This window comes from Macrobrachium nipponense, chromosome 24 (assembly GCF_015104395.2).
Source record: "Macrobrachium nipponense isolate FS-2020 chromosome 24, ASM1510439v2, whole genome shotgun sequence".
Lineage (NCBI taxonomy): Eukaryota > Metazoa > Arthropoda > Malacostraca > Decapoda > Palaemonidae > Macrobrachium > Macrobrachium nipponense.
Window position 1 is genome coordinate 72,991,085 of NC_061091.1, and position 27,818 is coordinate 73,018,902.

The 27,818-nt window shown below is 43.0% G+C and overlaps 1 protein-coding gene across 1 annotated transcript in view; it reads right to left on the reverse strand.

The window, feature by feature from the left end:
- The window catches only part of LOC135203512 (heterogeneous nuclear ribonucleoprotein U-like protein 1), a 354,027-nt gene extending 329,077 nt beyond the window's left edge, over positions 1 to 24,950 (reverse strand). The window contains exons 1-2 of the mRNA XM_064233247.1: positions 24,708 to 24,950; positions 18,537 to 18,956 (exon numbers count right to left, since the gene is read on the reverse strand). Of these exons, the coding sequence (XP_064089317.1) occupies positions 18,537 to 18,711 (175 nt within the window). The 5' untranslated portion in view covers positions 18,712 to 18,956; positions 24,708 to 24,950. The remainder of the gene's footprint in view (positions 1 to 18,536; positions 18,957 to 24,707) is intronic.
- Positions 24,951 to 27,818: the final 2,868 nt, after the last annotated feature.

A 27,818-nucleotide genomic window follows, 5' to 3' on the forward strand; every position in this document is an offset into this window, starting at 1 on the left:
TCCCCGTATTTAGGGGATTTTGATGAGGAAAAGGCTAATTGGAGGGGTTGCTGTGGTAGTGTTTAACACTCGCCCCAGGTTTATACCGACACCTTTTTTTTTATAGGTGAGCGAGTCAGAGAGTTCTGACATGTCCAATTTAGCAGTTCTCTGGTATTATAGCAATATTTTACTAGAAATAACGCTAAACTAACTTATTTCACTAGGCGACACGGCTTCCTCGCCCAGAAATAGATTTTTCCTACGTCAAAATCCCTTATTTGGATACTTACCTACTGTTAAATTTAGCTATATCTCCCCGCCAATTAGGCGAGTCGGCATTCAGACAAAAAATCGAATGGCTGCCTGGATGAGTGTCTAGTTTACCTGTTCTCCACCAGGTGTGTTTCGAATGTTTTAGCTCGTCAGAATTCTCCTTGACAGCCCAGTAAGTTGTGGGGAGGCTGGGTGGGTCTACTTTAACAGTAGGTAAGTATCCAAATAAAAATTTTTATTATGAAAATTTATATTATTTGAGATGAATCTTACCTACTGTAAAGTTTAGCTGATTCCCACATTGAGAAGAGGATGGTGGGTAGTGCAGCTAGACAAAATCCCGCTCAGTTGTTCGAGCTAAAGGTTTCTTGTACGAAACCCAAAACATTCTCACCTGATCTGGAATCCTTGGTGGATTTTACTACCACCAGAAGTTGGATTCCGTTCAGGGAGCACGGCTCTCATTCATATGCAGCAAAGAGCAGCCTTGTGGAGAAAACCGCTTCGATTCAGCCAGCATGAAAAACAAGCGGTATGAAGGACCCCTGTGCCTGGGTCCAAAAGCCCTATCAAACGAGTCACTTAAATAAATACCTTGACGATATACAAAATTTGTACCTTCACACATCCCAAAATATGAAAACCTGGGATTTAAACATAAAGAGCCTAAAGAATTGCTCTTTTTTTTTGGTTCAGGAAAAGACTACCCACTACTAGTAGCGGATTAAGGGCTTTACTGTTTTCAAACAATTCTGTAAATTTAAGGTAGTGATCAAGTAAAAACCGAATTGTACTTCTACTTCTACTTCTATTCTGGAGCGACAAATTGACTTAACACTAAATGAAGTTGCAACTGCTGCTCACATTATGAATGTTTACCTTCAATAAAGGTAGAAGACATGGAGCTAGTTCTCATGCACTAGCCTATCCAATATGTCACAAAGGACCTTGTGTTCCTTGAAAAAGTTTCTAAAAATCACAACACAAAATGTTAACTTTGCCTCTTCCAGGCTTAACCTTCACAAATACATTCTAGGTTTTCTAAAACCACAAAACAAAAGTTAACTTTGCCTTCAAGTTTAACCCTTGGCAAAGGCGTTATAAGTTTCTAAAAATTACAACACAATAGGTTAACTTTGCCTCTTCCAGGTTTAACCTTCACGAATACATTCTTGGTTTTCTACAACCATAAAACAAAAGTTAACTTTGCCTTCAAGCTTAACCATTGGCAAAGACAGCTAGGCTTTCTAAAACCACAAAACAAAAGGTTGATTTTTGCCTCTTCCAGGCTTACCCTTTGACAACATCTATGTTTCTTAAAATCACAATTTTTGAAAGTAAATTGTATTCTTCCTAACTATACAAACCTGAGTCCTTTACAAAAGGAATTATTTTCGGCGTAGCTGGAATTACGGCCGTTAAATTCTTGAACAAGGTGGTTAGGCAGTAACAACCGTGTGGCAGGCGGGTAGGCCAGCCTGCCCAGATGTAAACACTCCACTTTGCCTTTTGGCCCAGGTTCAGATTGAGGGGTGGCATGAGGTGGGCATATATATAAAGGACCTCGGGTTTGTATAGTTAGGAAAAATACAATTTACTTCCAAAAATTGTGATTTGTTCATACATGATATCCAAACCCTCGGTCCTTTACATAAGGAAGACTCACTGATTGGTGGGAGGAATATGAGTGAGCCTCTAGAAGAGATGGGTTTTATACACCTAGGCTACTCCTCCTGGTCGTTAGAGCGAGGAGTGCCCTGCCTCTGACAACTTGATCAGAGTATAGGAGCTGCATGATCAAGAGTCAGACTTCTGCGCCTTTTCGAAATTAGTGAGGAATTGTAACTCATCTGAAAATGGGCTATAAAGAATATTAGAGCTGGAGGCATTAAAGCAAAGTTCTGGGAAGGGTTAGCATTATTGCCTGTCTCCTTCCTCCCCTTGCTAGAGGAAAGAGTGGGAATGCTTCTATGATTCTGATAAGAAACATAAAAAGGATGCTCTATGTGTAAGCTTACCGCATCAATCGCCCAACCAGCCAGTGTAAGTTTGCTTCCTATCCTCAACCCAAAGGAAGAGGAGTGGAAGGACGAGGTGGGGAAGGTGGAGAGGCCACTCTCGCATCTTTCTTACCTCTAGAACAGCACACCAGGCGAGATGCAACTTGTCCTCTTGAAGGAGCTGGGTGAGCAAACACAACCTGCAAGCATCCACCACTGGTCCCAGGAAATGAGGTTTCAAGGACTTGTGAGCAGGCCTGAAGGGAAAGATAAATATGGTCGCAATGAGACCTTATCTATCTTCCTGGCCGACATATTTTTCGGAGGGATGACAAGTACCCATCCACTTGACTATTCAACTGCAGAGAAGTCTCTCACGGTCTCGTAAAATATCTGGAGAGACGTGTCGTCAAACAATTCTGCAGTGGATAAAGACACCGACACTCCATGGTGGGTGTCGATCCTTATGGGTACAGCAACATGCCAATAGGACAAAGTAATGACTGATCTGGAGCAACCAATACAAAGTACACAGCATAGCTCATGACGACCTCGGACTCAACAGATGCAGACTGACTGCACTCAGTGCGAGGTGAGCAGTCATGCATCCGAGACGTAGTCACATGACACTCACCTTTTGAAGGATTATGCCTTTTGAAGGGTTATGCCGAGAAACCATACAAATCATCTATCTTGTTCGCCACCAATGTTGGGAGAAGAGATGATGATTTTCTCAAGGCATGCGCCCATCAGATGATAGTCTATGACTTTATAGAGACCGAGGTCCCTGATGGCAAGACAGAAGTTCTCAAAATAGTTAGATCTAAACTAAGGAGAAACAATATCACAATTTTGGGAAGTAAATTGCATTTTTCCTAACTATACAAACCCTCGATCCTTTACATAAGGAATTACTTTTGGCATAGCTGGAATTATGGCTGTTAAATTCTTGAACAAGGTGGTTAGGCAGTACTACCATGTGGCAGGTGGGTAGGCAGTCTGCCCGGATGTAAACACTCCCACTTTGCCTTTCGGCCCAGGTTCAGATTGAGGGGTGGCATGTGGGCCTGTATGCAAATGACCTCAGATTTGTATAGTTAGCAAATATCACAATTTGTCGTAAATTGTATTTTTCCTAACTATACAAACCTGAGGTCCTTTAACATATGGAATGTACTTCAGTGCAGCTGGAACCGATCGTAAGCTTTCGAACAAGGTGGTTCGGTAGTTAAATGCTTGTCTGATATTCGGGAGTCCCGCCCAACTTGGAGGTAAACATTCACTTTGCTTTAGGCCTAGGAACAGAGTGAGGGGTGGCATGAGGTGGGACTATGTGTAAAGGACCTCAGGTTTTGTATAGTTAGGAAATATACAATTTACTACAAGTTGTGATTTGTTCGGACACATAATACAAACCCTCGAACCTTTATCATGTGGAAGACTCACTCATTGGAGGGTGGAATCTGAGTCTTATGAACAGACTGTTCGTCCGTACCGACCTTGTTCCCTCCCTGGTCATAAGAGCAGAGGGAGGGATCCTAGCCTCTGCCCAAACTAATCAGGGTGTGCACAGCAGGATCAGTGGTCAGACATCCGGACCAAATTCATAAGTGGGAGGCAAGTGTGCCTCTTATGAATAGCAAGCAAGACCTAGTTCCTATTCCAAGAGCCAAATATAAGGTCTTGAGTTTGCCTCTTGTTGGCGTCCACTCTCCCCCCCCCACCCCCCCCCCCCCCCCCTTAGTTAGGGGAGTGGTGGATACCACTCCTATCCCTAATGAAAGGGATAGGATGGAGCTTGGTCGTGTCTAGCTTACCTACATCGGGCTCCTGTCCAGCGTAGTGATGACCACAGCCCTCTGCCCACAGGTAGAGGAGAGAAAGGAGGAGGAAGAGAAGCCAGTCACACACTCTTTCACTCGTCCATTCATGCAGTCTCACAAGGATGCGACGCTACCTTGTCCGGCTACACAACTTGTTGAGCAGCCACCATGGGTCCCAAAGGAAAAGGTGTCCAAGGACCTGTGGGCAATATCCTGAAGGTAGAAAGATATGAAGGTGGTCTGGTTGGACCAAATCCCTGCCTTCAGCACCTGTGCCAATACCTCTGACTTTGTGGGCTCTCGGACGAAGGGTACCAGTGTAGTCACTCCTATCTGAAGCATACGCCTTCCTGATCACCTCACGAAGCCAGAAAGAAAGTGTGTTCTTGGACACTTCCTTCTTGGTAACCACGGTGCTAACAAAGAGGCGTCAACACTCAGGCCTGAGGTGGCGAGTTCTCTTTGGATAGTGCTGTAGGCGCCCTCACAACACAAAGCAGCATCTCACCCACATCATTGTAGGTGAAGTCCTTCAGGGGAGGGGATCGTGAATGACTCGCAAACCGGTCGGTAAGGGACGGAAGGGTTCTGAGTCTTTGCTACGAAGTTTGGGACTAAATCGAGTGTCACCAATCCCCATCCCATCGTGTGCTTTACATCGTAAGAAAGACCATGTAGTTCCCCTACTCTCTTCGCCAATGCCAGTCTTGAGGGTCAAATCCCTGTATGACGACTCTCGTAGTGGCTCGAAGGGTCTTCGAGTCAACTCCTAGGGACAAGAGTCACATCCACCCCAGGGTCCTAGTTCCCTGGGTGGGCAAGACCTCTTGAAGCTATTCATCAGGAGGGAGATCTCCATGGAAGTGGAAATGTCCACTCCCCGCAGCTTAAGGACTAGGGCCAGGGCGGCTCTGTACCCTTTAACTGTGGAGACGGAGAGGAGCTTCTCTCGGCCAAGGAAGACGAGGCAATCTGCTACCTGCTGAAGAATGGCTCTGAGAGGAGAGACCCCGTCCGCACGACACCCCACCACCAGGAAGACGAAACCACTCCCCCTTGAGGTACACCGCTGCAGAGGACTGCCTGAGGTACCCAGCCATCTCTGTTGCTGCTCGACGAGAAAAGCCTCTCGCTCGCAAGAGATGGGGAGAACAGACACTCCTCTTACGAGGTTCCTGTCATCCAGCCACCAGGCTAGGTCCTGCCTCACCTCCTCCGTGAGAGACACAGGAAAGTAATGGCGGCTTGCCTGTGACCAACTCTCCTTTAAACTCCACTGAAGAGACCGCAGGTGAAGACGCCCGTGAGGGACTAACTTCTCGAGAGACGACAGGTGACCAATCACAACCTGCCATTGCTGAGCTGGCTGTTCCCGTAGAGATAGGAACCGTCCAGCTGCCTCCCTGAACCTGCTGATCCGCGAGTCTGCGGGAAAGACTAGCTCTGCTACCGTAACGATCAGCATGCCCCAGGTTCTTCATTCTCTGCTTGGGCTTGAGATCTGACTTCTCGAAGTTTACCATGATCCTGAGATCGCTGCAGAACTTGAGGAGTCGATCCCTGTCCTGTAGCAACTGCGAGTGGGAGCTCGTCAGGACCAGCCAATCGTCGAGATACCTCAGAAGACATATCCCTACCGAATGGGCCCAAGCCGACACCAGAGTGAACACTCGCGTGAACACCTGTGGGGCGGTTGAGAGACCGAAACAAAGTGCCCTGAACTGGTACACCGTCCCGTCAATGATGAAGCGGAGGTACTTCCTGGAGGACTGGTGGATGGGTATCTGGAAATACGCATCCTTCAGGTCCACCGTAAGCATGAAGTCGTTCTCCCTAATGGACTCGAGCACTGAGCGTGTAGTTTCCATCGTGAACCGAGTCTGGCGAACGAATCGGTTCAAGGGAGAGAGATCTATCACCAGGCACCAGCCCCCCGAGGACTTCTCCACCAGGAAAAGTCGACTGTGGAAGCCCGGCGACTGATCCCATACGACCTCCACAGCTCCTTTGCTCGCATGGCTTCTACTTCTTGCCGAAGTCCGGGAACGTACATCTGTAGATGGACCGGGTTGGAGGTGAGGGGAGGCCGCGACTCGAAGGGTAGTAGATACCCCTCCCGAAGGACATCCACTATCCAGGTCTCGGCTCTGTAGCGCTGCCAAGTTGCCCAGTGGCTCGCTAGGCACAACCCCACTTCCGGCAGCAGGTGAGGGAGAACGCCATCCCTAGCGTTTCCCTCTCTTCGACTTCTTCCCGGTTCCTCCTCGAGAGAAGGAGGACTGGGAGGAGGGCTGGTTATGGTCACTCCTTAGCGAAGAAGTCGAAAGCCGAGTCTTTCCTCTCGACTTCGACGAGGAAGTTGTCTTGGTCGAAGAGGAAGCGTCAGCTAAGCTCTTGGGCTTAAGACGCAGTGGCTCAAGGCTGCCCAACTGCCTTCGAGACTGCCTGGTGGACTATAGGGTCACTGTCTTCAGTGCGCCGTTGCTCCACCGCAGCGTCCACCAACTCTCTGGGGAAGAGATAGAGGGAACTCAGCACTGGTCCGTTGCGGAGCCCCAAGGTTGCCTCGCGCCCTGCCGACCTGGTCACTCGGGTAAGACTGCGTCCCTACGCCTCAAAACCAGGTTGGCCGTTTGGTGGGTGTGATGGTAATTGCTTCCTAGCAAAGAAAGATAAAGGAAAGGAAAATGCATCTTCGAGAAATTCTGCAATAAGGAGGCTTTTGCGTCCGTATTCGAGGCGCCTGTTATGGAATCGTCGGGCGTGTTGTGGAGCGCAACACGTGCGTAAGTGGCGGGAGAAACGCAGCGAAATACGATGCAATATTCCGTCTAGAGTCTTCTAAGAAGTTCTAGTAATCTCGGGAGCCTGTGACGTTTGCCATAGGCTCCGCCCCAGAGTGTCATATAAATACGACGGTTGAAGTTAGAGAAAGCAGAGATCGTAATAGAGAGACACCAGTTAGTCACAGAGAGATATCCTCAGTAAGAGACACAGATCAGATTATCAGTGAGAGATCAGCAGCAGCAGAGATCATCCGTGAGAGATAAGAGAGAAAGGGACCGACGAAGGATCAGAAGAAAAGTTGCTCGAGAGTTGGTTGGATTTTGGTCTAGTCATCTTCAGGAGTGGACGACTGAGTTATCCCGACGTTGGGCAGACTTCAAAGAAGAAAATGTCCTGCTAGAGGTTTTGGGGAGTTCCTGCCTTTCAAGTATCGAGAGTAGACTTTACTTTTCTGCAATACGGAGTCAAGAGGAACCGTCTGCAATCACCGTTCTCCTTTTGTGAAGTCATCGCTTCGAGTCGCTAAACCTAAGCAGCAAGTATTTGAATTACCTCACTGTTCCCCCAGTTCATGCAGTGTAAGATTTTGTCTTTTTATGTAAATAGGAGATACCATTCTGCATTTACCTTTGTTAGTAAGCTTGTAAATAAACCTTTGTTGTATTAGTGTTTCTTTCTATATTCGTATCCCCAGTTTCAACTGTTGGTGTTGAAAATTTTTTAAATTTTTTTTTTATTTATTTCATATCAAACCTGAAGCGGACCTTTCTCAGAGGCCGTAACAGTGGGCCAGGTAGGAAATCGCCCTACCACCAGACTGGCACAGTCTCACAAAAGCCGGGTCCCCTTCATGAGTGATGTTTCCTGAGGAGGCCGCAAACTTAGACACTGTGAGAGACCACAGGTCTAACCAAGAGACTGCTTGGAACGCTGCCATGGCAGTTGATTCCAAGGCCAGTGCCTCTTGCTGCGAGAACCAGAGGTTCTCTGTCTGACAGCAGGTGCTGAAAGACACCCCCGGAGTTAGCCTAGCTAGGTCCGGGTTAACCTGCTTGGGCGGCAGGGGGTCCTCTAATGGCACATAGAAGTGCCTCTGTCGTGGTAGAGGTGGGGGAAGGAGCTTGTTCGACCTGCCGGACCGAAGCGACCCCTCCTGTCCGGAGACAAGAGTCCACCTGGCCCAACACACTGTCGGCCAAGGCCGATCGCAGCAGACCCGCCGTCGTCCTGAGTTCCCTAGACATAAGCTCGGAAGGTGGGATCGGTGACCCTTCACCGAGGTCATTGTGCTGACAAATCATAGAATTACCTCAGCAAAAGACCTCTGGACCTTGGGAGTGACTGCGTCCTGCAGAGATGGGCCACCAAACCCATCCAGCGAGAACACCACCTGAGATCCTCCTCCCTCCACAGGAGGAACCACCACAGATTGAGCTGCAGGCCTGGCCGCGCGGCTCTTCAGGGGGGAGCGGCTGGACCGAGAACAGCAGCGACAGTCCCGAGTGTCAGAGGAGCTGCTGCTGGTCCTCCTCTCCGACCGGTCCTGGTGGGAGAGACGGTCAAGGGACCGGCAGAATCCACTGTCGCAGTGGGAGCGAGGCCTGTCCTCACAGCCGCCTGAACCAGCCGAAGCTGGTCCTGGCGACCGAGAGGACCTCTTCCTCGCCTCAGCCGCGGCTAGTCTGGGACCGGCGCGTCAACCCTGGGTACTGGCGGCTCTGCTGCCTGGACCTTAACCCTTAAATGCCGAAGGGGTATACTATTAAAAATCGTCTTCCGTGTGCCGGGGCGGGGGGGTCTCGGAGTGAGAGCGGACGCGGAAAAAATAATTTTTTCAAAAAATCACAGCGTGCTTAGTTTTCAAGATTAAGAGTTCATTTTTGGCTCCTTTTTTTGTCATTGCCTGAAGTTTAGTATGCAACCATCAGAAATGAAAAAAATTATCATTATCATATATAAATAATGCGATATATGATAGCGCAAAAACAAAATTTCATATATGTATTCAAATCGCGCTATGCGCAAAACGGTTAAAGGTAAAGAGTTAATTTTTTTTCGTTGTAATGTACACTAAATTGCGATTATTTTGGTATATAACACATTTGTAAAAAAAACGATTAAAGCACACAGAGAAATATATACACAAAATGATGCATGAATTCGTAATGCGCAGACGTAAACAAATATTTTTTTCAAAAATTCACCATAAATCTAAATATTGTCCTAGAGACTTCCAATTTGTTTCAAAATGAAGACAAATGATTGAATATTACTATACTGTAAGAGTATTAGCTTACAATTGCAGTTTTCGACCATATCTGACGAGTTAAAGTTGACCGAATGTCGAATTTTTTTTTATATATTTTTTTTATATGTGATTATTTCGGAAATTAGAAAAGCTAAAACCTTCAATAATTTTTAGTTTTATTCTACACAAAATTGCGCACATTTTCATATATAAACCCCTATGAAATGCCTAATATGAAACAGAGAAAATATTCCGAGAATGGTACGTACGCATTTCGGAGATTTGCAGCGGAGAATTTGCGCGCGGAGGGAAGGAAAGTGTTTTTTTTTTTTTTTTTTTTTGTAATTCACCATAAATCTAAATATTGTGCTAGAGACTTCGAATTTGTTTCAAGATTAAGATAAATGACTGATATTACTAGGACTGTAAGAGTTTTAGCTTACAATTGCGTTTTTTCGACCATTTCGGTAGAGTCTCAAAGTTGACCGAACGTGGTTTTTTTTTTCTATTTATCGTGATTTATATGCAAATATTTCAAAAATGAGAAAAGCTACAACCTTCAATTATTTTTTTGTTGTATTCTAAATGAAATTGCACACATTTTCATATATAAAACTTTATGTAACGGCTAATTTAAAATGGTGCAAACATTACCACAATCGTACGTATGATTTTTTCGGAAGAGTTACCGCACGGATGTAAAGAAAATGTTATTTTTTTCATAAATTCACCATAAATAGAAATATTGTGCTAGAGACTTCCAATTTGTTGCAAAATGAAGGTAAATGATTGAATATTACTAGAGTATAAGAGTTTTAGCTTACAATTGTGTTTTTCGACCATTTCGGTAGAGTCAAAGTTGAATGAAGGTTGAAAATTTGTCACTTATCATTATTTATATGAAAATATTTCAAAACTGATAAAAGCTACAACCATGGGTTGTTTTTAGTTGTATTGTGCATGAAATTGCACACATTTCCATATATAAAACTTTATGTAACGGCTAATTTTAAAATGGTGCAAACATTACCACAATCGCATGTAAGATTTTTTTCTGAAGAGTTACCGCGGGGACGTAAGGAAAAAGTTTTTTCATAAATTCACCATAAATCGAAATATTGTGCTAGAGACTTCCAATTTGTTGCAAAATGAAGGTAAATGATTGAATATTACTAAAATATAAGAGTTTTAGCTTACAACTGTGTTTTTTTACCATTTCGGTAGAGTCAAAGTTGACTGAAGGTTGAAATTTTGGCACTTGTCGTTATTTATATGAAAATATCTCAAAATTGATAAAAGCTACAATCATGAGTATTTTTTTGTTGTATTCTACATAAAAATGCGCACATTTTCATATATAATACTCCATGTAACGGCTAATTTAAAATGGTAAAAAAATTTGTCAAGTGACAAAATAATTTCCGAGATGTGTCACCGATACTTTTTAGTGCGGCAAGAAAGAAATTCGCACTTGCGCGCCTGCGTAACGATTGTAAACAAAACAACACCTTGATCCGTGAACTCCCAGCATCCCCCAAGGCGCGTGATTCAAGAGTTTTCGGCTGGTAGGCCTATATAAGTATTTTTCCGCAAATTAAAAAAAAAACTTTTGTATGTCGACGTAAAATACGTCCATCGGCACCCGAGAGACAAAAAATGTCGACGTAAAATACGTCCACTCGGCATTTAAGGGTTAACTGTACACTTGGTACCTCTCGCGAACGAGAGGCCGAGACGGATCCTGGAGCAGAGGCAGAAACCCTGGCGCCAGGCGAGGAGGTACCGGTGTTAGCCGGTACTCCTCTGGTCCCCGTCTTCTTCTTCCCTGCGGAATGAGAGACGGGCCCCGTTCCCGAAGGAACAGGAGGACCAGCGGAGGACCGAACCGTCCCACCGGAGTGGGACAGACCCTTAGAAGTCTCAGAGCGAGCATTCTTAGGGGGGGGAGGAGGCTGGCTTCCTCTTCCTCGGCTGTGGGGCCTTGGAAGTCGAAGATGAAGAGGCGGCTGCAGATGATGACAAAGAAGACGACGAAGACGACGACAATGACGACACCTCCCTCTTCTTCTTCGTCAGCTTCCTCAGGACCACCGTCAGGTCCTCCATCCAAGACGGAGCCGGGGCAGTTGCCGAAGCAACAGGGCCCCGGCTGCACCTGTTCGGAAGGACCTGGGGTGGGGGCAGCAACACTACGGGGAGGAATGACGGGAGCAGCAGGCACAGGAACAGGCAGCGGAACAGGAGCAGTGACACCCTGGGCACTGACGGCCAGGTCGAGTGTCGAAGTTCTTGGGACACCGAAAATCGGGGGCTGGAGCCAGAGCGACAAAACCAGGCGGCGGGGTAACCTCCCTCCTCTGCGGAACCACGAGCGGAGCCTGCACCGCAGCTGTTGGGGTCACCAAGGCCACGTGCTGCGTGTACACAAGATGAGGAGGCACAGCATACACTGGTGTCGACACGGCAGTAGTCGTCGTCGTCTCGGGACCATGAGTTACCGGCCTGGAACTCTGCGCGAGGTGGTAGAGCAGCCACCGAATGCTCAGTGTCCCCTGGAGCCCAAGCGAGTACCAGACGTGGCCGAGATCGTCCCCCGAGGCAGGAGCACCGAGGAGGGAATGGTCGGGTTAGTAGGGGGGGGGGGGGGGGTGGGGGGGGGGGGGGGGGAGGGGGGGGGGGGGGGGGGAAGGTCCCACTCCCAGCGAACGGAAGACCCCAAGTACAACTGAATGTCAGGGTATTGCGCTCCCTCCTCCACACTTGACTGATCGAGGGAGAAGGAACGCGACACGACCCCCGAAGGGGAAGGAGCCATACGTGGGAGCTGAGCCGGAGGGAGGAAAGAGGAAGACGTGTCCGTAACCAAGGGAGTCGCTGGAGAGCTTTCCGACGACTCCTTGGCCGGCTTACGTGCCTTCTTCCTCCCCTCGTATCGCCCCCACTGCTCCTCCGACCACAACACACATAAATCACATGGGTTGGTGCAAGAGCATTCTCGCCCTTGACACCGGGTACATAAATTATGAGGGTCTACCTCCACAAGAGATCGAAAAGCACCACATTTGCGGCCCTCCACATTAGGGCACAATCTGCGGCTGATGGGGGGGGTGGGGGGGGGGGGGGGGGGGGTCTCTCAGGCTCGCGGGAATCCATTGCACAATGAAACGCGAGCAATCACACATATAAAAAAAATACAAAGTACTTACAGTCTCCCAACACAAGCGCTCCGTAAGAACAAAAAAGCAGAGAAAAAGTCCTTAATGAAGTAGCTAAGCATACGAACAGTGGGCAGAGCGCGAACAACACGTCTGTCTCCGCCAGCGGCCGAAAGCAAAGTGGATCTTCACCTCTCTGTCAGGCAGGACTCCCTACTACCGGACAAGCAGTTAACTATCGAACCCCTTGTTCTAAGCTTACGACCGGTCCAGCTTGGCGCTGATTACCTTCCTATTGTTAAAGGACCGAAGGATTGTATTACGTATCGGAACAAATATCAATAAAAATTTTACATACTAGTATCATAAAAATTCTTTCATCTCAGTAAAGAGAGAGAGAGTGTGTGTGTTTACCTCTCTGTTCTCTCAGAAAATACTTATATCGCTTCCAGCGAAACAGAGGGAGGGAGTTACCACTATGACATACATATCCTGTGTGGCAAAAGAGAGAGAGAGAGAGAGAGAGAGAGAGAGAGAGAGAGAGAGAGAGAGAGAGAGAGAGAGAGAGAGAGAGGAGAGGAGTTATCCTTAATTAGAAGAGTGAAATGGGTAGATTATTGTATTTCTTTAAAATACTATCACATAATATGGATTTGTAATTAGTTATATTAATATTATTATTATTATTTTAAAGTATAAAAACAAATAGTACATGTACTATAAAAATTCTCGTCTCTGTAAATGAGAGAGAGAGAGAGAGAGAGAGAGAGAAATTGCATGAACACTTGGTGGCAACAACACAACAGCTCCTCCCCCTCCGGTCCCATTACTTGATATATCTGACAGCTTTAGTACCTGGAGTTTGAGAGAGAAGACTGTGATTTCCTTCATTCTTACATAATTTTTCAAATTTATAAACTAGAATATTACCTAATTAACTTTAGTATTTTCTTTAATGAATTGATATTATTGCTGTATACACTAATATTAATATTTGAAAACAGTAAATCAATTATTTATCATACAAAAAAAAACATACATCTCAGTAGGAGAGAGAGAGAGAGAGAGAGAGAGAGAGAGAGAGAGAGAGAGAGAGAGAGAGAGAATTATTTTTATTATGTGATATCATTTAATCTTATTAATCTTACTAATAGAGTATTAATCAGTATTAATATTTGAAAATTAGTAAATCATTTTTGTACCATAAAAATGCATTTAGTCCTGAAAATAACATCAAAATACACTCATTAGTGAGGATTTTTGCTGGAAAAACCCGCAAATAGGCAAATCCCCCGCAAATAATGGGTAGATATGGTCCAGAAAGAAATCCGCGAATCAGTGAGTCCGCAAATACAAGGGGGTCCACTGTATAGGAGCTGCATGATCAAGGGTCAGACTTCTGGGCCTTTTCGAAATGAGTGAGGAATAGTAGCTCATCCAAAAATGGGCTGTGAAAAATATTTTAGCGTCAGAGGCATTAATGCAAAGTTCTGGGAAGGGTTATTGCCAGTCCCCTTCCTCCCCTTGCTAGAGGAAGGAGCAGGATTGCTTCTATGATTATGATAAGAAACATAAAAAGGATGCTGTATGTGTAAGCTTACTGCATCAATCGCCAGACCAGCCAGTGTAAGTTTGATTCCTATCCTCAACCCGAAGGAAGAGGAGTGGATGGAGAAGGTGAGGGAAGGTGGAGAGGCCAGCCACTCTCGCATCCTTCTTACCTCTAGAACGGCACACCATAGGCGAGATGCAACTTGTTCTCTTGAAGGAGCTGGGTAAGCAAACACAACCTGCAAGCATCCACCACTGGTCCAAGGACATCATAGACAAGATGGCGGCAGCGGCATTGGGATGTAAACAATAACACGGGGAAGTAGGAGACATGTGCGTGTGGTGTTTGGTTGGCAGGGGAGAGCTCTCTGACTGGTAGGAGTTTTTAGGTCATAAGTCTTATTGTGCGGTTGATCTAAGGTGAATTCTGGAGTATAATGGAGTTGGAGAACGCATACAGGTGGGTATATTATTCATTGTGTAAAAAAAAAAAAAATAAATAAGTAAAAAAAAAGTTAGGCTAGGCTAAAATTCAAACCAAGGACCTGTGGGCAGGCCTGAAGGTTAAGATAAATATGGTTGCAATGACCTTATCTATCTTCCTGTCCAACATATTCTTTGGAGTGATGACAAGTACCCATCCACTGGACTATCCAACTGCAGAGAAGTCTCTCACGGTCTCGTAATATTCCGCAGCGGATAAGACACCGACACTCCACGGGGGGTGTCGATCCTTATGGGTACAGGAACACACCAATAGGACAAAGTAATATGACTTATCTGGATCAACCAATTCAAAGTCCACAGCGTAGCTCGTGACGGTCTCGGACTCCTCCACAGCTGCCGACTGGCTGCGTTCGGTGTGAGACAGTGAGAGGGCGAACAGTCATGCAGCCAAGACGTAGTCACATGACACTCGCCTTTTGAAGGGTTATGCCGAGAAACCACACAAATCATCTATCTTGTTCGCCACCGATGTTGGGAGACAAGATGATGATTCTCTCAAGGCATGTGCCCATCAGAAGAAAGTCAATTGCCTTCTAGAGACCGCAATCCCTGATGGCAAGACAAACGTTCTCATAGTAGTTGAATCTCAACTAAGGAGAAACAATACTATATACCAGTGAAAGACTAAGATGAATGAGGACGTACGTCTTCACAGCTGAATCGAGAGAAGTTAACTCTCAAGATTCTGAACGTAGAAAAAGTCCCGTCGATTACACCAACCAGTGAAGACGGCTTTAATCCCTGTTGTTTTACAAAGGACTGAAAACGCTAAACAGCTATTTCATTGCTGTTCGGTGAGAAGTTGGAGTTTGCAATGAAAGCAGAGTGCCTTTCAGTAATGAAAACACAGGAATTGTACTGCCTGAAGAACCGCTTCTCATGCGCTGGATCAGGGAGGACATTTCTATTACTTGGATGTAGAGCTGGCAGGGCGGGTAACAGGCAAAGTCTTCCGGTATTCATCTACAATTCGGGGTGAACAAAGAATAATTGCACACCTACAAATTACGAGATGTATTTAGAAGACAAATTCAGATGTCTGAAGAAATCATTCTGCCGCTGCGATGAAGCGGAAGACTAGGCTACAGAGTCCAGTGAGATATCTCTGTCTGAAAATTCTTGCAACGGCAAAAGGCGATGCAGTAGAGATGGTCATACATGCATGCGAGAATTCCAGCCAACCACAGACCTAAGTCTGTGATTGCCGGGCAGAGATTCGGTTCGGCAGTCAATCATCGCAGAGGAGGAGAGACAAAACCCGACCGAAATATATCGGAGAGCCAGCAGGACTGGCTGCGGCAGGCAGGGCTGGCCGGCAGCCCAGACACTGCTAGCTCTCGCTCACTTGTCATCCTAAGTGCCAGGTAATCCATTCCATGAAGGAATGCGTTCGGCTAGAACCATCGAGCGCAAGAAAATACGCTCAAGCATTTGCATCACCGAAACGGATTTTGGTGAATGCAAACGCTGTGGTGGTGGTGTTGTAAACAATACCACTAATATCTCAAAATCAAAACTGGTAACTCTTGGGAGGCTTACAAGGCAGTCCCGAGTTGTAGTTCAATTAAGATACTATTCGTCTCGGTCACATACCCGTAGAGTTAACTACAGTATGTGCCTACTATTCGGACAATTCAACAGATAACTGAAGCATGTGGCGAGAGAAATATACATAGTATATTTGTAGGTTCCTGTAAATACACCTCCAGCTTAAATTCTCTTCCATTCGAGGAAAAAGAATAAGGACTGGAAGCCGACCACCTTCATTCTCTAATGGAGAGAGTGAAGGTGAAGTTTTCCCGAAGGAAGACTTCTACGGTGATAACAGGATACCGAAAACGACTAGTTCAAGCCAAACTGGATGTTCCCGATACAGTAGCACTGGAGAGGCATTCAAACTCTTGGTGCTATCCATCCTGAACGGATTGACGTGTTTGGTAAAATCCTAGGATTGAACCAAAAACATAGTCTCTCGGGTTCGAATTCCGAGGAGTAAACTCCATCGAATTCCTCTTATTTCCTTGTTTCATTCTGGTATACCCAAGTAAAGGAAAAAAAAGAGAGGAGGATTGACTGTTATTGCTCGTTCTTCTCTATACCGGGGTTGACCGCCTACTGAGGCGATGGATCGTCAGGTCCATTCGTGCCTGGGTCCTGACACAGTGAGTGTACTCAGCAGTCTGGACCTTGGCTGCACGGTCAACATTAAGTGACCATACTCTTGGTGATGCTCGCAAGCGAGCGGCCAAGACGGTTTCCGGGTACAGAGGTGAAACCTCTGGAGCAGGGCGAGGAGGTACCAGCGGTGGCTGGTACCTCCATGGTCCCCGTCTTCTTCCTTGAGGAAAGAGAGAGAGGCCTCATTCCCGGAGGAACGGGAGGACCAGCGGAAGACCCACCTGTCTCACCAGAGCGAGACAGATCCTTAGAAGTCCCGTGACGAGACTTCTTGGGGGGGGAGTCCACCTTCTCTTCTACGGCAAAGCCTTAGAAGTCGAAGGGGTGGAGACATGAAAATATGATCATCTCAAAGAGGAGGATGACAAAACCTGACAAGCTCTCTTCCTCTTCAGTTCCTCCAAATTCTGCCAGACTTCTATCATCAGGAATAGATAAACATCACAGGGCAGCATGAAAGCTTCGTCCAGTGACGTAACTCCAGGGTAGTAGTGGTAAATGAATATGATTATCAGCAGGGGATCAATACACACACTCGAGGATCGGTATCACAACATGCTACGAGTCACAGTACAATTACAAGGTTAGGATAACCAATACTGCTGTAAACATAATCACCACTGTTAGTCTGTAAAATGAAGAAAAATTATTTAAAGTAATAAGGATATTCCTCTCGCATCCAAGGGCACCGGCCTCCGAAGTGAGAGGAGATCCCCCAAACATCAACACCACACACCCCTTCTTCTACCTTCGTCCAATAGCAAGTGAAAGGATGAAGGAGAAGAGAAATTACCATAAAAACAAAACAAGGACAAACCTTTGAAGTTCCCCTCGGTAATTCCCAAGCGCAAGCGTAATTTTCGGATGAACACATGTCTCGTTACAGGATCAATATCACTCACGTTAAATACATGTCTCTTCCTCACGTTATATACATATTTCGTCCTCACCTTAAAGGGCGAAAGAATGTAAATAATATGTTGGCATACCTTTGCCGCCGACTCTTAACACAAGTAGAGAGGCGGCTATAATGGCTATCACAAACAGTGGGTTTGTATATTAATTGAATTTAATATTAATATCAAACACCGTATATACATATTTATTTAAAAACAAAAATAAAGCAGAAAGATCCCACCGGGGAAAAAAATCAACGACCAGTCAGCCAGAGCTCACAAACACACGTCTTCGTTGGAAGACGGCCGAAAGCAAAGTGGAGTGTTTACATCCGGGCAGGCTAGCATTCCTGCCTGCCACACGGTAGTTACTGCCTAACCACCTTGTTCAAGAATTTAACGGCCGTAATTCCTGCTACGTTGTAAGTAATTCCTTATGTAAAGGACCGAGGGTTTGTATATCGTGTAGGAACAAAAGTGGGTTTGTATATTAATTGAATTTAACATTAATATCAAACACCGTATATACATATTTATTTAAAAACAAAAATAAACCAGAAAGATCCCACTGGGAAAAATGATCAACATCCAGTCAGCCAGAGCTCACAAACACACATCTTCATTGGAAGACGGCTGAAAGCAAAGTGGAGTTTTTACATCCGGGCAGGCTAGCCTACCCGCCTGCCACATGGTAGTTACTGCCTAACCATCTTGTTCAAGAATTTAACAGCCGTAATTCCAGCTACGTTGAAAGTAATTCCTTATTGAAAAGACTGAGGGTTTGTATATCGTGTAGGAACAAACATTCCTACATAGCCTGACGTTATTGGTTTTGCTTTCAGTGGAAGATATCCAAGGAAAATGAAATTAAAATACTGTAAACAGGTGTAAAACAGCCAAACTTCATAGAATACCAGTAATTGCCTAGCCACAATGGCGGCAAGGAGAATTCTGACAAGAGCTAAAACATTCGAAACACCTAGTGGAGACACAGGTAAACTAGACAGTCATCCGGGCAGCCATTCGGTTTTTTGTTTGAATGCTGACTCGCCTAATCGGCGGGGAGATATAGCTAAATTCAACAGTAGGTAAGATTCATCTCAAATAATATACTATATAAAAACTTAAGCACTTACCAGATATATTTTGCATAGGTGCATCTTCATGACCCATTTTGTTATACTCCTCCTCAACTTCTTTAACTGTAATATCTTCATCTTCTTCTTTGACTGTAAAGTCATTGTCTTCTTCTTTGACTGTAGTGTTGTCTCTGGAATGCTGCCTGTGGCTCATGGATGTGTAAGAGCTCATCCCTTTCTGAGAAGGTTCACCCTCTTCTGGAGGTGATGTTGGCTTTGCTCTCAACTCTGGTTCTGAATGATTCTCTAGCTCTGCCTCAGACTTAGGCTCTGGTTCAGAATCTGCATCAAGGTCACCTGGTTCCAACACCAAAGCTGGCTTGTCATGTTCTGCCTCGTGCTCAAACTCAAGTTCAGGCTTATACTTGTGAGCAGAATCAGGATCTTCCTTGTTTTCTTCCCTTTGCTTGATATGGTCTGGCTCCAGTTCAAAGTCTCCAGCATCTTTTGTGAGAGGGGAAAAAAAAAAAAATCACAATTTGTTGTAAATTGTATTTTTCCTACATATGGAATATACTTACAGCGCAGCTAGACAGTCGCAAGCTTTCAGACAAGGTGGTTTGGTAGTTAAACCTTGAATGCCTAAGGGGTATAATAAAAATCCTCTCCCGTATGCCTGGGGGGTCTCGGAGTGAGCGCTGAAGCAGAAAAAATATTTTTTTCAAAAATCACAGAGCGCTTAGTTTTCAAGATTAAGAGTTCATTTTTGGCTCCTTTTTTTGACATTGCCTGAAGTTTAGTATGCAACCATCAGAAATGAAGAAAAAAAAAATTATATGGTTATGATACAATAAAGTTTGTTCATACTTACCTGGCAGATATATATATAGGGTAAAACATCACAGCAGGCCAAACAGGCCACCTACATTAAACGCTTGCCACCCTCCGAAAAAGTACATTATAACGCGTCCTGACACCGGAGATGGGCATCAGTCGCGACTTGTTGTTGGTGAGAAACGGAGCTAAAGACCTCTACTCTCCTTTCGAAGTAAGTATTTTCTCCAAAGTTAGAAATTAAGGCCAAATTTTAAGATTTAAACAGAGGGTAGTGAAAAGGGTGGCTACGGCAGTGGAAATCTCACCAAAACGCTTTCGAAATTTTTACTTACAACTAAAAATGTTTCGAAGATTGACGCCATCTTGATGTTTACGGAGTCGCTTGTGTCAACAAACTTCCCATTTCCTGTGCTAAACCTGCACACCACTTGTACCATAGACGCTGGGGCACTTTCATCACAACAATCGTAAACCAACCTCTTATCAGCACTTATTCAAGGGGACTACGGCATTCTTTGCGGCGTTTTGCGCTCTTCAATTGTTTATCAGTGTTGTCAATTGGTATGTGTTTACCCTCCAAACTAGGTATAAGACTTACACAAAACCGGGGAAATAAGTGAAATTAGCGTATCTATTTGTATTAATATACGTACATATTACAGCAATTTTTATATTACTGCATTACTATGACAACTAGAATTCATCGAAACAGTTTGTAAATGCATCAGCGTATGTGTGACGCTCCACTAGATTGGCAACGATGAGTCATTTTTCCTCACGTCGTCTGCTCGTAAGTATACATCCGAAACATTTGTAATTTTGGGGGGTTAATTTGGTTGCAAAAAAGGGATAATAGACATGAATTAAATAAACATTTTGAAGTAAAGTTAAACTAAATATTGAGTAAAGTAAACAATTAAGGGAATAAAGCTTTGCATCTCATAATCAGTGTTGTCGTCTGCTGCTCGTAACTGTGTTTGCGGAGTGAGTGCTTAGGAACCAGGAACCACAGCGTGGTTCAAGTGCACTGTGGAGTGAATTAAGACCAAAATGTGTATAATTACAATCAAATAAGCACTGTGGAGTTTCAGTTGTGATGGCAGTAAGGATAAAAACCACCGATTACAAGGTAAGAATGAATTCAGTTCCAACCATAACCCCGGGAATAACAAGTTTCATACTTTCACTAATATAGGCAACAAAATGTTGTTTTATTGTGCTGATTACAACTGCAATCTTGAGTAAGATCAATAAACGTTACATATATACGCTAACATTGTTCAAATGAGTGCTGGGAAGGCTGGGGAAAGATGGTGGCCGTCACTGATGAGAACCTTCCATGCAAAACGTAGCCGCCATATTGAATTTCAAAACTGCCTTGAAAACATATTTTACGAAGAGCTCACATGCTTATTTTAGTTCGTATGGGGCTTTCATATATCACATTATGTTGACGAAACTTCAGTCTTTTAAATGGTATGCTTAGAGTTGCAATTGTATTCTTGTTTCACCAATTAAATATCGAGTGAATAAGACCCGTCCACCGTGATGAGGGTTGGCCTGCCGTGGTATTCTACCCTACTTTTTTTGGGGTTGTACACATTGATCGTACAGGGTCCACCCCTGTACCATGCAGTTTTTTACCCTAGTAACCTTCCTATTGTAAAAGGACCGAAAGGTTTGTAGGGGGAAACATCACGACAGGCCAACCCTCATCACGGTAGACGGGTCTTATTCACTCGATATTTAATTGGTGAAACATGAATACAATTGCAACTCTAAGCATACCATTTAAAAGACTGAAGTTTCGTCAACATATTGTGATATATGAAAGCCCCATACGAACTAAAATAAGCATGTGAGCTCTTCGTAAAATATGTTTTCAAGGCAGTTTTGAAATCCAATATGGCGGCTACGTTTTGCATGGACGGTTCTCATCAGTGACGGCCACCATCTTTCCCCAGCCTTCCCAGCACTCATTTGAACAATGTTAGCGTATGTATGTAACGTTTATTGATCTTACTCAAGATTGCAGTTGTAATCAGCACAATAAAACAACATTTTGTTGCCTATATTAGTGAAAGTATGAAACTTGTTATTCCCGGGGTTATGGTTGGAACTGAATTCATTCTTACATTGTAATCGGCGGTTTTTATCCTTACTGCCATCACAACTGAAACTCCACAGTGCTTATTTGATTGTTATTATACACATTTTGGTCTCAGTTCACTCCACATTGCACTTTAAACCCGTTGCTGTTCCTGGTTTCTAAGCGCGCGCGCCATAAACACAATTTCGAACAGCAGACGACGAAACTGCAAAGTTTTATTCCCTAAACTGTTTACTTTACTCGTTATTTAGTTTAAATTTACTTTGTTATTTAAAAATTTTGATTTAATTCATGTATATTATCCCTTTTTTGCAACCAAATTACCCCGAAAAATTACAGATATTTCTAAAGTAGATAAAATCAAATGTTTCTAACATTTTCGTACATCTGGCTGCCGAAAACCATAGAGGAACGAATACGGAAAAGTGCAGAGGAACGACTACGTTTTTTTTTTTTTTTTATTTTTTTTTTTTTTTTTTTTTTGCTAGCACTTTTCATTGATTTCAGTCTTTATTAGTATTTTGAATTTCTTTAATAATCGTATGCCAGAAATAAATGTAACCTTTAATGTTTGCATGCTTTAATGTTTGCATGCTAAGAATGGCAAAATCATCGTTGCCACATTAGTGGAGGCTTCACACATACGCCGTTCCATTATTATCCTGTTAAGCGTCCGCCCCTGATGAGCTCGCTGCTACGTACCGTCACGCTTTTTTTGTAATCAGCGATCATAGCACTGATGATAGTTTTTCAAAGTTAATATTGATTTTTATGCTTGTTATTCATACTGTAAATTAACTGTAGGAAATTCTCTCTCTCTCTCTCTCTCTCTCTTTCTCTCTCCTCTTCTCTCTCTCCTCTCTCCTCTCTCTCTCTATCTCTCTCTCTTCCTCTCTCTCTTCTCTCTCTCTCTCTCTCTCGGAGGTCCAGTCACTCGGCAAAGAAAAGTCATCTCTCTCTCTCTCTCTCTCTCCTCTCTCTCTCTCTCTCTCTCTCTCGGAGTCCAGTCACTCGGCAAAGAAAAGTCATCTTCACTCCCGCAATTGGTAAGAAAAGTTTGTATCATCACTGGAGGATTCAGAACTAGAGCTCTCATCATCAAATAGGTATCAATATCACACTCCTCATCTAGTATTTGATTGATCTCACCTGAAGAAATATGCCTCCTCTTTGGGACATTCATTGTGAAAGACGCGAAATCCAATTTGTCTTCGATAAACGCCCGAAGCGTATTGAAAGAAAACCAACAGGGACAGGCAGTTTTCTAGCATAAGCGACCACCAGGAAAGAGTTGCCAGGCTGGAAATAAGTTTCCCATGTGCTGAGTGTGTTACCAAATGATGTTCCTACACTTTCTATACGAGTAAACGTATTATTACGGGGCTGACGGCTTGACAAGCACAGTTAAAGTCTTGAACGTAATATCCCGTTGAAGGCGCTACCGAGTAGATCGCGGTAAACGTATTATTACGTGGGTGACGCTTAAACAGGTTATAAACTGTTTCCATGAATTCTAGTTGTCATAGTAATGCAATAATGATAAATTGCTTTAATATTTATGTATATATACTTCCAATACATAGCCTAATTTCACCAATTTCAACGTTTTGTGTGTAGTCTTATACCCAGTTTGGAGGGTCAACACATACCGAATGGCAACAGAGAGAGAGAGAGAGAGGATAGAGAGAAGAGAGAGAGCGAGAGAGAGAGAGAGAGAGGAGAGAAGGAGAGAGAGGACAGAGAAGGAAAAGGAAGGCGGAGGAACGAAGAAAGCAAAAGGGATGGCGGTGGAGGGGGGGGGGGGGGGGGTTGGGGAGAGGGTAGGTGGAGCTTTATACGCGTGTTCGTATCCATTTCTGCATAATGGAGTTTTTGTCTCTTGGTACAAGGACAAGTGTCGTTATTCTTTACGATTAGTGATTCACGATACCCTTATAAATTACGGCACTGGGTGTAATGCACTATAGCAAAATCTCGTTCTGTTACGAGTGTTCGTTACAGAAATAGGTATTGCCCAAAAACGTGCTTGCACTGTCTCTGAAACCCATAGTAGACATGCTGCTTAGTTGTCAATCAGTTTTTTTATAACCAAGTATTTTTTTTTACAAGCTAGCTATTGAATAAATTTTTCTCAGTCAAAACATATGCCCCTCAATGCTAACTTTCCTCTTTTAACGACTTTCTGGTCATTGCAAATTCGGCCCCATAATTTCTTATGGTGCGAAAACAGACAGAGGCCCATGGACCGAAAACGATTGCGTCACACTACGGCGATAATCCAGCAGTAAAACATCTTCATATATCCAAAAAGTAAATAATAAAGATATATATGCGCATTACGATTATAACAATTACATGTATAGCTGATAACAATCTGCATGAATAACTGGTAAACTGTTCTGCAATGACAGTTGAGTATAGCAATTATTTACAATAGGTACGAAAGTCAAAGATGTCGTGACGTCATAATACAGAACTTGAAAGAACGTTCTAATTCAGAAAAATAATTACTTAAATTTGAGTCAGAGTCGAGTTACTTTTTCAATAACGAATATTTTCAAATTAATCATCATAAATATGTAAAATATTGATGTTTTACTACTTATTTAAAAATTAGCCAAGAGCACGCTTCTCGTCATCTTCTACCCAAACAGCTGTTTACGCCTGGCTTGTTGTTGGTGAGAAATCGTGTTTCGATTGTTGTGATAAAAGTGCTCCAGCGTCTGTGGGTACAAGTGGTGTGCGGATTTATCACAGGAAATGGAAAGTTTGTTGACACAAGCGACTCCGTAAACATCGAGATGGCGTCAATCTTCGAAACATTTTTAGTTGTAAGTAAAAATTTCTAAGCGTTTTGGTGAGATTTCCACTGCCGTGGGCGCCAATTTCAGTACCCTCTGTTTAAATCTTAAAATTTGGCCTTAATTTCTAACTTTGGAGAAAATACTTACTTCGAAAGGAGAGTAGAGGTCTTTAGCTCCGTTTCTCACCAACAACAAGTCGCGACTGATGCCCATCTTGGGTGTCAGGACGCGTTATAATGTACTTTTTCGGAAGGTGGCTTGCGTTGATTGTAGGTGGCCTGCTTGGCCTGCTGTGATGTTCTACCCTATCCCGTGTAGGAACCAATTCCGCCTTACATCATCGTCCCCCCGAATTGTGAGACAGCGGCCGCCGGGAGGTACTGACACGCCCTAGCTCTACGCCTCAGCATGATAAAAACTCAAGAGTAAAGTAAAACAAACAAAATAGGGAGTCAGGAAAAGGCTCCGGCCACAAACCTCTTTCCTTTTGGATGTTCTTTGTCTGTTGCCCTGGCTGCCTCCAGTTCAGCCACTTTCACCTTGATGGGGTCTAACTTTGTACTCATCACGTCAATGCTCACTTCCTAACCCTAATCCAAACGTCAGAATCCAGTTAATTAACAGAAATAACAGACGCAGCCTCTGACCTACAACAGACTACATTTAAATGGAGTAGTAGTAGTAGTAGTGGGTGGGATATGCCTTTGAAACGGCTCCCTTGCTTCTTTTATTCCTCCTTTGTTTGTGCCGCTTGAGCTTCTTCTCTCTGAAATACCACATTTCTTTTATAAAATCTTTCCTATTCTCCACTTCCTCCCTCATTAGTACTACCAATAAGAGTATATTTGCTACTAATTCCTCTTTATTTTCTTGATATGGTTGCTGCATAAAGCTATATCTATTTCTAATTTCATTGTATGCTGGACAGTAAAGTAAGAAATGTTCTAAATTTTCATTTTGTTCCTCACAGTATAAACATTTTGTCTCTTCTCCTTTTATCCTATTTCTGTCATTTAATCCTAGTATACCTAGTCTGGCCCCACTGATCAGCATTGTTTTTTCAGTGTTGTCATACCAGATTTCTTCTCTTATGTTTTCTTTATATTTTCTGTAGATTCTTAAAGTTGACTTTTCATTCATTTCTTTCTGCCATGTTTTTCTGTCCCAATTGTTTATTATTTCTCTTAACTGTTTGTCTTCAACTGCTTCAATTTTACTTAAGTTTATGTTTAGTTCTTTCATATACTCTTTTACTTGCATTATCCAGGTTTTTTTTTTTTTTGTTTTTTTTTTTTTTTTTTTTTCATACTGATCCATTGTTATCTCATATAGGAGCCTATTTCCACCATTCTTCAGTGTATGTTTCAGGTAGAATAGTTTATTCTAGATATCTCTAGATTGGCAGGAAGAGGCCCCTATTTCAGATCTTAACGCACAACTTGCTGTGTAACTTGGCTCTTTCAAAATTGCTCTATATACTTTATTGTCTATCTTCTGAAATTCATTTATTGTTTTCCTGTCAAGTTTCATGACTTCCATCGCATACATGAATGAAGGCATCGCTAGTCCTTTCCAGTACAATTTTCCTATTTTTACCATGCTACAGCTTTTATTGATGACTGCATTAGCCATATTTGCCATCTGCTTTGCTTTAATTTGGGCCCTTTTTATCTGTTCTCTGAAGCAGTCTTTCATGTTGTTAATTGTTACTCCTAGGTATTTAATATTCTTAACTATTTCTATTCCTTCTATGTGCTCCATATTTTCCACATCATCGATACTGTACCTGTCGTTGTATATTAGTATGTTACTCTTGTCCTTGTTTATGTTTAGGCCACATTCACTTGCGATTTCCATTAGGGTTTTTATTGATTTTGTTATTTCTTCTAGTGTGTGCCCTAGTATTAGTCCGTCGTTCTGCATATAATAGTGCCACTATCCTTATTACTTCATTTCTAAAACCTTCTGTTGTATTTTCTAATTTTTCTATTATCAGATACGTTATTAATAGAAAGAATATGGTTGAGCCATTGCATCCCTGTCTTATTCCATTAGTTACATTTAGTTCTTTTTGTTCTGTATTGTTGAGGCATAGGCTTGTTACATCATTTGTATATATCTTTGCAACTGTATTTATTACTTCTGCATGTAGCCTGTATTTCATCATGACCTCAATGAGCTTTTTCCTATTAACTGAGTCAAATGCTTTTTGGAAGTCTATTGATACTACAAATAATGGGTCCTTTCTTCTGTAAGTTTCTTGTATGCAGTATTGAAAGATATATAAATTATCGATTCCTCTCCTTTGTGTGGTAAAGCCTGATTGCAGTTCATTAATTTTTCCTATATTTCTAATATGTTTTTCTATTTTGGTTCTCAGGATCCCCATGAAGATTTTATATGATGCATTTGTTAGAGCAATTGGCCTTAGATCTTTGACTGTGGGGTTTTGTTTTTTGGGCGTAAGTGTTGTTTTTTACTTAAACCAGCTTTTCTGCGTTTTCCTGCCCTTCAGTATGTTATTTAAACATTCTGCCAATTCTTTTGAAGGTTGTTTCTTTGTTAGAGTAATTTGAACAGAACTGGCTTCATTCCATCTGGTCCTGGTGCTTTATTTGTCTTCATTTTCTCAAGTTGATTTTTTACATCTTCTTCTGTTATGTTGATTTCTTCCATGGGTCTAATCTCTGTCTCTGTTGAGTCATACACTCCATGCATATGTTCCCTTAAAGTCATCTGCTGTCCTAATCTTTTCACTATTTCTTCCATTTCATGTTTGTACTGTTCTTTCTTGCTTTCATTCCATATCTCTCCTATTTTGTTTTCTTCTTTTTGGTATATTGTTTCCCAGAATTTTACCAGCTCTTTTCCTAGGGTTTCGTATTATCTCATTTCTAATCTTTTCTTCATATTCTTCATATGCTTTCTTTATTATTATCTGTACTTTTTGTTTTTGTTTGAGATATGCTTCTTCATAGTATCTTTTTTCTTCTATTCTTGTGGCTTTTCTTTTAAATTTGTTATATATCCTTCTTTAGCTTATTTCTTTCTTTATTTCTTTGGTGACCCATACTGGTTCTATTTCTTCTTGCTTTCCTGTTTAATAGGTACACTTACGCCGTCGGCACTAGTAGTAGTAGTAGGTGGGATATGTCTCTGAAACGGCTCCCTTGTTTGTTTTATTCCTCATTCCTTTGTGTTTGTTTGTTTCTTCTCTCTGAAATATCACATTTCTTTTATAAAATCTTTCCTATTCTCCACTTCCTCCCTCAGTAGATCTACCAATAAGAGTATATTTGCTACTAATTCCTCTTTATTTTCTTGATAGGGTTGCTGCATAAAGCGATATCTATTTCTAATTTCACTGTATGCTGGGCAGTAAAGTAAGAAATGTTCTAAATTTTCATTTTGTTCCTCACAGCATAAACATTTTGTATCTTCTCCTTTTATCCTATTTCTATCATTTAATCCTAGTTTACCTAGTCTGGCCCTACTGATCTAAATTCAGAATGTAGCTGGTTGGTTGGTTATGATCGAGGCAATGCCTCTACAACGGCGCCTCTTAATCTTAAGAGTTATTTTTAATTT